Source organism: Xylocopa sonorina, chromosome 18 (genome assembly GCF_050948175.1).
Source record: "Xylocopa sonorina isolate GNS202 chromosome 18, iyXylSono1_principal, whole genome shotgun sequence".
Lineage (NCBI taxonomy): Eukaryota > Metazoa > Arthropoda > Insecta > Hymenoptera > Apidae > Xylocopa > Xylocopa sonorina.
The window spans coordinates 1,403,561-1,413,241 of record NC_135210.1 but is presented as its reverse complement, the minus strand read 5'-3'; the positions used below and the strand labels follow the sequence as shown (position 1 = coordinate 1,413,241).

The following is a 9,681-nucleotide window of genomic DNA, read 5'->3' as shown; positions in this document are numbered from 1 at the left end:
GATAGCGAATATTACCACACGAGGAAAATGTTTGCTGTATGGTTGTTTGACACCTACCGGTGTTACTTGCCTGCTGTTTGTTACTTGACTACCTGCATTTTGTTATGCTGGCAATCTATCATTATTCTGAAATATTAATCGCATTGGTTACAACATGGCACTTGCTTGTATATCGGGTAGCTAGATAAACGAATTTCTATTTAAATCCCTTAAAGAACTTTACGAGTCACTGTACGGAATAGTTTAAAATGGTAACTCAGTTTTCTTGATTCTTTACGGCCAAACATCCATATAAGTCACTGGAATGGAATTCAATGTATCAAGAATTAAGGTAGAATAATTTTATGCATGTGTATTCGATGCAATTATTCAAAGTACTCAAAGTTCACAATATATCAATTATATTTTTTGTTAGCAATCTTTTAAATTAATCCGTTGCCAATTTAAACGTTCGTACTTTGATTTTTTGTAAATAGTAGCGCTAAGAAATTCTCGAGGTAGCTACGATTGATTCTTCTTGTCCTGCTACTGTAGGAACATTGCAATAAACTCAGTGCATCCATTTCATTACTGGATTACAAGTGATTAATGATAGTGACATTCTAATGAGCAAAAGAGTAAATAGAGACGTTGATTCATTCGCATATTGTCTTTAGAAGCGTTATCTCTCTTTCGAAGTCAACACATTCGAGACGAGGCATCCTGGTGTAGACCATTTCCTTGGAACGAATACTTCTTTTTCGTTTATATCAATTATTGTTAACGCAAAAATCGTTTGCAATAATTGTTTCTCACCCTGTTATTATTATTAATACTAATACATTGATAATACGATTACTCTTTCACTAATAACTGATAATTCAAGTTTAGTTTCAAAATATACACGGTGTGTCGTATGTCGTTTTGCTCCAGAAAATCGTAACACATACATTGCATTGCTGGTCTCCAGTGGGTTAATGCATTAGACTAATGAAGAAAATGATACTATAATCGTTTAAATATGTGCTACATTTGCTAATGCTAACTAGTACAAGCATTAACAAATAGAATTTTCAGGTAATGAATAAGGAATGTACAAATCATCGAGACGACCGACTAAACAAGCAATGCATTTATATACGTTGGTGTCACGAGATGTGCAAGGATTATTAGTGCAATCTGTACATTTTGAGAATGTTTTATGGAAATATGATGGACGCGTAAACAAAATGGACAATACCGCGGACGCGATTTTATTGCTCTCGAGCTTCAGTTTTAATCGTCGTCCCTCGGATCAATTCTTCGGATTTCCTTCGAAAAACCGTCGCCTCGAACACCCTGTAGTGTAACAGATTACACGCGTGCGCTTTCGCGAGCCTCGACATTGGAGTACCTAATTTATAACGTCTCGTCCCGTAGTTGGTTGGGTGGGTGGTACGTGTCGTTTGTGAACGTTAGCGATGAAGTTAGTGGCGACGTTGCTTCTGCCGCTAATCGTCCCACGCAGGTTCTGCACGCGTTCTTTTAGCCGGGTCATCGATCTCCGAAACGCGCGTACGTTCGTCCCGCCGGCACGTAAACGATTCGTCCATACGGGCGTCCCGATTCATCGTCACTCTCCTGGTTGTTCCAGTGCTGGTGGATCCCTGGCGATCGTGCACGCACAGTTTACCATGCTCATAAAACGAGATGCCAGAGGAGAGAACAAACAATCCTGCGACCTATGAATTGTCGAGCCATTTTCGATGCGGTACCAGCATCGAAATCAAGCTCCAGTGCGGTGAATCGAATAGGATTACGTTCTGATATGCCAAAGGAAACAGCATGTCCATCGAGAAGGAAGAAAGAAAGGATTTCCTCGATAGTGCATACCGCACGAAACTGACTACAGGATTTTATGTTTTACTACTCGGCCTAACAGCGACCGTTTGCGTTTGCGAATCGAAACAAGTAGGTGCGTCTACTGTGATAATTGTCGCAAGGATTAAAAGACACCTTCGTGGGTTCAAAGAAAACGTTTTCCTATTTAGAACAGTGTGTTTTGAAGAATGTTTATTATGTATGTTTATTTTGCCTTGCACCACAGACATACACACACACATACAGTACATAGAATAAAACTTGTGCTAGTGGATACGAAGCTGTCCGCAATACGTGTGAAAACCTGCGAAACTGTGCCATCATTGGCGATAAGGACATTTTCGAATTAAGTAAATTTCACGTATCGGACAAAGATTTGTTTAACGTGCTTCTCGATTGGAAACGCGTCGAACGGTAACGTGAAAATCGCGATAAATGTTATTCCAGTAAATGCTTTCATGCGAACCAAATTAGTGGATCGATAACGTTGTCTGGGTACTTTTGGAAACGGTTACCTCAGCTATTGAACCACGCGATGAAACCGCGTTGAGCATGCGCTTCGAGACGAATACCAGGTACACAGAACAACTACGAACACGTGCTTCATATTTTCGATAGCCGAGAGAAAATAAGATGCGTGATTATTAATTTATTCGCAACGAAACTTAATGTTTCTTGTGATACACAGATTCACGTGCAAATCAGTTCACGCGAATATTTATTTACACGTACGTGTGCAACATTAGTGATTCGCAGTCATTGCGTGAATAAAACTTGACTTGTTTAGACTTCATCTTAGGCTAAATTAATATTAACCCGTTAAATTGTGTACTTTTCTTGTAGATACCAATGGATTGCAAAGGGGATGCACACTTGACGGTCTACACCCATTTTTGATCGTTACGTACAAGAATATCACGATATCCGTAAGTTCTTATCTTTGATTCTGAATTTTGAGAATCTTATTCGTATATGAAAAAGTGTAAACGAATAACGTACAAGACCGCTTGTTTCTTTGACCAGTCAACTGCATTCGAATCCAAAACTTTATTTCGACGCAATTAACGGGTACAATTGTTAACATTTATCAACCAGAAATGTAATCTTTCCTCGTTTTGTGCTTTGTGCTTTTCCTCACTCGTCAGTGCTTGATTTAGTTGTACGCCCAGTCAGAGATTTTTAATTCACTCACTGCCAGGCAAGTCCAGAGCATTTTACTCCGGGTATCAAGCTTTGAATATAAACGTAAAATAAGTGTTTATCGCATCCTGTAACGAATTGCAACCAATTTAAATTTGTAACACAAAATACGAAATATCTTGCAGTTGGCAATTTTTATACAGACGCTTGGTACGAGATATTTCATAGTTGGCAGTGAATGGCTTAAAAAAGTTTAAATTCACATATGAGCACCTTCTGTCAATGCAATCTTAATTTTTTTTGTCATTGAGAGAATTAGCTACTGCAACTATAAATAATAGAATTGTATATAATACTGCATACGCAGTGGAGATCCATCAAAACAAAGCGAAAATACTGCACATATGTAGTAAACATCTGTGAATGCATTAAAACAAAATTGGGCAGTTAACTGATTAATTTGTTTCCTTGAATTCTACGATCTCGAGATTGATTAAGTTACGATAAATCGATACATACAATAACAATGATTGTATGCACGATTGTTACTAGGTAGACAAGATCACAATACCACACGGGGAACGCGTGACGGTAAGGTGCAGAGAGCTTGGCAAGTACAAGCTAATAGGCGATTCCCTGTTGCATTGTCGTAACGCGAGTTGGAACGGGAAACTACCCTCTTGCACTCCGACCACAGCGATTTCAAATTACACCGGTGAGTAAACAATTGCAATTCTTATTTATTGCAACGTACAATACGAAACGCGCACAACACGCTCGTTAGACATATTTCCTTATACAACATTAATAGAAATTTCCCATAGATACGATATTAACCCTTTGCGCTCGAGAGATGTCTCCACGGCGCTCAGGTGTTTCGTGCGATCACTACTAACATATGGTATAACTTAACCTTTTACCGTGCTTTAACGACTCTGACTCGTGATGAAAATTTTGACAAACATAAACATCACGAACCAGCACATATTTATAAAAGGAAAAAGGATTAGAATTTACTTCCACAACAGTAGTATCGCGTGAAATTGAATATATCACAGGTATTATAATAAATAAATTGATTATAATAAATAAATAAATTGAATATATTAGTCTGGTCTGTTTATCGCGCGTTGACGCTAATCGCTTGGGTCCAATTTTCGTCGAGCTAAATAGCACAGGAAGGGGATAATCCCTTATATCAGTATAAAAATATGAAGGACCTGTACTTCAATCCCCTTTTTGTCAGCATTTAAAGTATCTGTAGAAAACGCTTGCCTAATACAACCAAAATCGTCTCGAGTTGCCAATGAAAAAGCTATAAAACGAAAACGTCCTCAAACGCAAAGGGTTGAACTGTACGCACTGCGATAGTTATGGATTCGATGTCTGATGTCCCATTCCGTCTGATATCGCGCTCCTCTCGTTGATTGTTCGAGGAGAAACAGAGGATGTACCGCCGACGATCGTGTTCGGATTACCAGCGGGTTCTGCTGCCGTCGAGCCATCCGGTGCTCTCGCGGTTTTCCCCGGAAGCATCCTACACCTGGAATGCCTGTTCGCCAGAAAGCTTGGTAACCCCGAATGGACTTGGACCTCGACGTTTCGTCAGTATCTGACCGGTAAGATCAATCCCTCGTCGTACGATTTAACATAAACATATTCCACTGCAGCTTTCTGAGAAGTCCACGTTTCTGAGTATTCTGATGACTATTCTATTGAAATGGAACGTTTCTGTTGCTGGGAGGCGTTGGCGATAGAAACTATTGCTAAAATATTGCTAAAATGTTACTGTTTTAGCAATAGTTTCTATAATATTACGTTATAGACGTTAGCTATATACATTAGCAATAGAAACTATTATATTGCTAAAATATTGCTGTTTTAAGTTTCTATCGCTAACGTCCGGGAAAAATTCGAGTACAAAGAGCTAATTTTTGTAACGTATAGCTCGATCGACTTATCATGTCTTTCATACGATATTGTAGGAAAAGGAATTAATTCATTCACTGACAAGCAAATTTAGAGCGTTTTGTCCTGAGCACCAAGATTTTATTTTAAGTTTATACTTAATCCGTGATAAATCGCAAAAAATTCAGTCGGCAGTTTTAGTACAGACGCTTACTACGAGATACCTCGTAGTTGGCGGTGAGTGGGTTAAACATCGTTGCAGTTGATTCACATACTGAATGACCGTAGCAATTTTTCATTCAGGTTGGGCGATTGCCGCTCGTGAAAGAGACTGGAAGTACCGATTATCGATATACTATGCGAAGACACAAGATTCAGGAGTGTACACGTGCTCTACGCCGCGTGGATTATCTAATTCCATACAAGTTCATGTCGTAGGTAAGTTTAATCGATTCATAGATAAATTATCATTTTTGCTATGCTTATTGTACTTTTCATCTATCTCCTTCCTTCACCCATCTCCCCTTCTCTAGATCAAAAAAGTATCGATTGCCTAGTTCTATTTCAGTCCATTTTGTCATTTCTTGCGTTACAGATGTCCAGTGTCCCGTTTTAAGTCTACCTGATCCACCACTGATCAGCAAGATCGAAGGTGCGCGTATGGGTCATGGAGCAGTGTTCGAATGCCCTGTTGGATTCAGATTAGAAGGCGCAGCTGGTATAACATGTCAATATAACGGTAAGAAGTTCTACAGATACACATCTGTGTATGTAATGGGACAAGCAACGTAAATACTTTTGATGGAATCAATATTGATGCTATCGCGAATTTGATTTTTTCTTAACATTAGAACGATCGAGAAAAAATGAAGCTACTTGCACCAAAAGCAGTAAAAATGATTAGTCTTTAAAAGACACATAATAATGGAATATTTTTCTATTTAATTATTCGTGTTACTACCTTACAAAAGTAATTTAAAGTTGTAGAATTGTAAACACTGTATAGTAAATAAATCATAATAACAATAACTGTTATAATAATATCAACAAGTATAAAAAGAATAACAAAAAAATATTAAAATAAGCTTCCATTTAAGTAAATACAAGAAGTATGATATAATAATATGATGACAATAATTGGTGCAATAGAAATAGAAATGTAAAGTCGTTTATTATTGTTATTTTTATTATTATTAGTATATTGTTCAGTTTTTGCAACAGTTCAGAGACTTTCGATCGTTTTGCCATTGTTTATAGTTAGAAGAACTACGTCAAACATAACGCCATCGATGGCGTTCATATGTTTTGATCATCCTACGTTAAGTCCATGTTTTTATTCTTATATTGCCACATAAAACGTTGCGTGAAATGAAATTTTCTAAACAAAGCGCCCATAAATCTATAATATTAGCACTTTTAATTCGCCCTTTTGCAAATCAAGTACTTCTATTTAAACATTTTATTTAAAAGAACACCAAACGTTTTAAATGCTTTTACTAGATGCGATCGAATGAATGCAAACAAGATCTGTTCTAAGCGCAAAATTCTTTTCAAACAAATCGTTACTCATAGAGCTAATGTCCTTCGAGAGTCCAGCCAATGGATCGCGTTGATTCAGATCAATTTTTAAACTACTAACAGAGAACCTACCGCGATCAATGAGAAATACCAACAATAAATAAAGCCATGTTTCACTGAATGGCTACTGTATTCGAATACAAAGTTAGTTAGGAATAATACAACAACTTGCACAATTATCGACACAACTGACAGAAACCCCTATACCATGTACACGTATCTAAAATTAATGAAAAAAATGTATCGCTCCGTAATTTAAATCGAGGACGAGAATTGAACTGAAAACAATTGAATTGAACAAAACTTGGAGAATACAGTGTGGGATAATTAATTTAACTAGGTAAATGGTCCGCCGACATACCACGATGCCAAACAATCGAGTGTCCGTCAATGGATACGCTCAGCGACACGTGGCTGCAGCTTCTTGAGTATAACAACACTTTTGGCGGTCGAGCGGTGTTTGCTTGCATGTGGGGTCACAGGTTGTTGGGACCACAGAGCATAGAATGCCAAGGAAATGGTTCATGGAGCGGGAGTATGCCTAGTTGCGACGGTAGGCCTCTCATTCTTTGCTTACATATATTATATATTACATATTATTCTTTGCTTATATACAGGGTGTTCGGTAACTGATGGTACAACTGGAAAGGTGGTGATTCTAGATGAAAAAATAAGTTCAAAATATAGAACAACAATTTTTTATTTGAAGCTTTGTTTTCGAGAGAATCGACTTTGAATTTTCGCCAGGTGCAGGTGCACGTGAATGCGGGTACACTGAACAATGAAACGTAGAGTTTCCTAAGGCCTCGTTTATTGCACGTTCCTAACTAAAAGGCTATTTTTAGGAAACTTTTTAAACCAACATTACCAAGGTTGGATTGGTCGTGGTGGAACAATAGCTTGGCCACCACGCTCTCCTCAGCTTAACATCGCTTGACTTTTACTTGCGGAGTCATATAAAATTAATTGTGTATTCTGAAGAAATCACAAGTTGCAAGAAATTGAAAGAAAAAATTATTGTAGTCTTTCATACATTAAAACAACCGAATACCTTAGAAAGTGTCCATTTTGATTAGAAGAGCAGAATTATATTTTCGGCAAGATGAGCAACATTTTCAGCAATTTTTGTAATGTGAACTTTGTTACAAACTTTAAACTTTGTTTCAAACATGCTATATCATTACGTGTTTGTAATTTACGTGCGAAAATTGAAAGCCGATTTTCTCGAAAACAAAGCCTCAGTTGAAAAACTATTATTCTATATTTTCGACTTATTTTTTCATCTAGAATCACCCCCTTCTCGGTTATACCACCTGTTACCAAACACCCTGTACAATCGCCACTAAATTTAGAAAATACGATAAATTATTGAATATCTGTCAAACTAAGTTTTAGACGAGTTTATATACTTACCAACTCGTAACGGCGAATGCGATAAATATCTTGACCAATTGTGACAGTAGAACACAGCATAGAGTTTTGAATAGTTACTAATCAGAAAGATAGCTTTTCGTTGAATATTATGGCACAAGAGGCTTGCGAATAGCAATATTTCGTAATTTACAATGAAAAACTCAATAAATGGTTACTTTAAATCACGAAGATGTAGTCTTAATGAAATAGAGGAAACAACTTTATTAGACTAGAACTTAAACAAAACAGTTAGATATCAATAACAAATTCAATCCATATTTTAAAAGTTAAATAACGTTTACTGCTACCTCAATCGGTCAAGATATTTATCAAATTCGCCATTAGGAGTTGAGAATTATATAAACTCACTGGTTAATTTGATGAATATTCAAGAATTCATCAATTTATCAAACTCAATGGTAATTATATATAATAATCAGCAATTATACATAATCATCGGATTAATCATATTTACCGTAACACAATCAGATTCAGCGAATGCGGACGATTAATTTACAGAGATCACATGCCCAGTCCCGTCGATACCAAAGAGCGGTCGTATCATGGAACAAACGAATCGTCACAATTCAGGAAAGAAACAATATCGAACGCGTGTGTACAAAGCTGGGGCACTTGTTAGATTCACTTGCTTACCAGGTCATCAGCTGTTGGGAGAGGCCTCTATAATATGTACAGAGAATGGAACATGGTCTCATCCATCGCCAATTTGTAAGTTTCCCCTCTCTTTCCGCTTTCTATTAAATTTAACGAGCTTCGTTGGTTCACCAATAAAGCGTGCCGTCTCGACAGGTAAAGTGAGATGTCCGTATCCAGGCGATCCACCTCATGGTCGAATCGCGCCTCTGAAATTTTGGTACAAACCTGGCGATAACATACAGGTAATGAAAACGTAATAGAACAGAAACCTCTATACCATGTACATGTATCTAAAATTAATGAAAAAGAATTATTATGTAATTAAAGCTTTGTAATTTAAATCGAGAACGAAAATTCAACTCAAGACTATAATAAAAGTTCGGAAATACAGTATCAGATAATTAATTTCTGACATGGAAAATCTTTCACCGTTAATCTTCGTCTTTTCTTGCTCCACTGAATATTTCATTAATCTTTTGCCAGGTGACTTGTTCTCCGGGATACGTAACACCCTTGGAGCCCGTAAGGAAGCCGACCTGTCGTGAGAATGGCATATGGAGCGCACCCCCGCCACCCTGTAGATCATATAAAGACGTTTAAAGAGGAAAATAATTAAATTGTATCAATAATGACATGTCGTACCAATTTATTACATTTTAAGAAGCGAACGACGCGTGCGACTAGGCGCACACCGTCGACGCGAAGCGCGTTCGCGCTGGGAATTCGACGGGTTCGCGTCACGTTTTAAAAGGACTCCTTTAAAAAAAAAAAAACTATACAGTCTAGAGCACAAAGCTAGCACGTGTTCGATTACGAAATAAACGATACATATCAACGAAGTTACACGATCGAGTTTGTATGCATTCGAAACAGTTAATCGCCCGACCGGTTTTGTCTTAAACGTTTCAGCGATTTTTTAATTGTATTCTCATTCGAGACGCGCGCGACACATAGCGCGCGAAAATTTCAATGAAGAGGACAGAAATTTCGGAATCCAGTCCAAAGGTAACGAAACTCCATCATTTTCCTTTAAACCAACGAGTAAGTAAAACCGTAGGCCCCATCGAAATGTAATTTTGTATTATCGAAACATTGTAACAGTAGCAAAACAAGAATTATAGATCCGTTTTGGCGATGACATTTCTG

At 37.5% G+C, this 9,681-nt stretch overlaps 1 protein-coding gene across 3 annotated transcripts; it reads left to right on the top strand.

The window, feature by feature from the left end:
* Window positions 1-1,378: 1,378 nt before the first annotated feature.
* Window positions 1,379-9,244, top strand: Hig (locomotion-related protein hikaru genki). Of its 3 annotated transcripts, none has more exons than XM_076908144.1 (11): window positions 1,379-1,533; window positions 1,613-1,933; window positions 2,683-2,765; window positions 3,532-3,694; window positions 4,419-4,598; window positions 5,191-5,325; window positions 5,483-5,626; window positions 6,806-7,018; window positions 8,398-8,607; window positions 8,689-8,777; window positions 9,019-9,244. In XM_076908144.1, the coding sequence occupies exons 2-11, from the start codon at window positions 1,804-1,806 to the stop codon at window positions 9,133-9,135; spliced, it is 1,464 nt and encodes a 487-aa protein (XP_076764259.1). In that variant the 5' UTR covers window positions 1,379-1,533; window positions 1,613-1,803; the 3' UTR covers window positions 9,136-9,244. The 3 variants fall into 3 exon arrangements, with proteins under 3 accessions (XP_076764259.1, XP_076764258.1, XP_076764260.1); XM_076908143.1 differs by having other exon boundaries at window positions 4,416-4,598; window positions 9,019-9,243; XM_076908145.1 differs by having other exon boundaries at window positions 4,425-4,598; window positions 9,019-9,240.
* The last annotated feature ends 437 nt before the right edge of the window (window positions 9,245-9,681 follow it).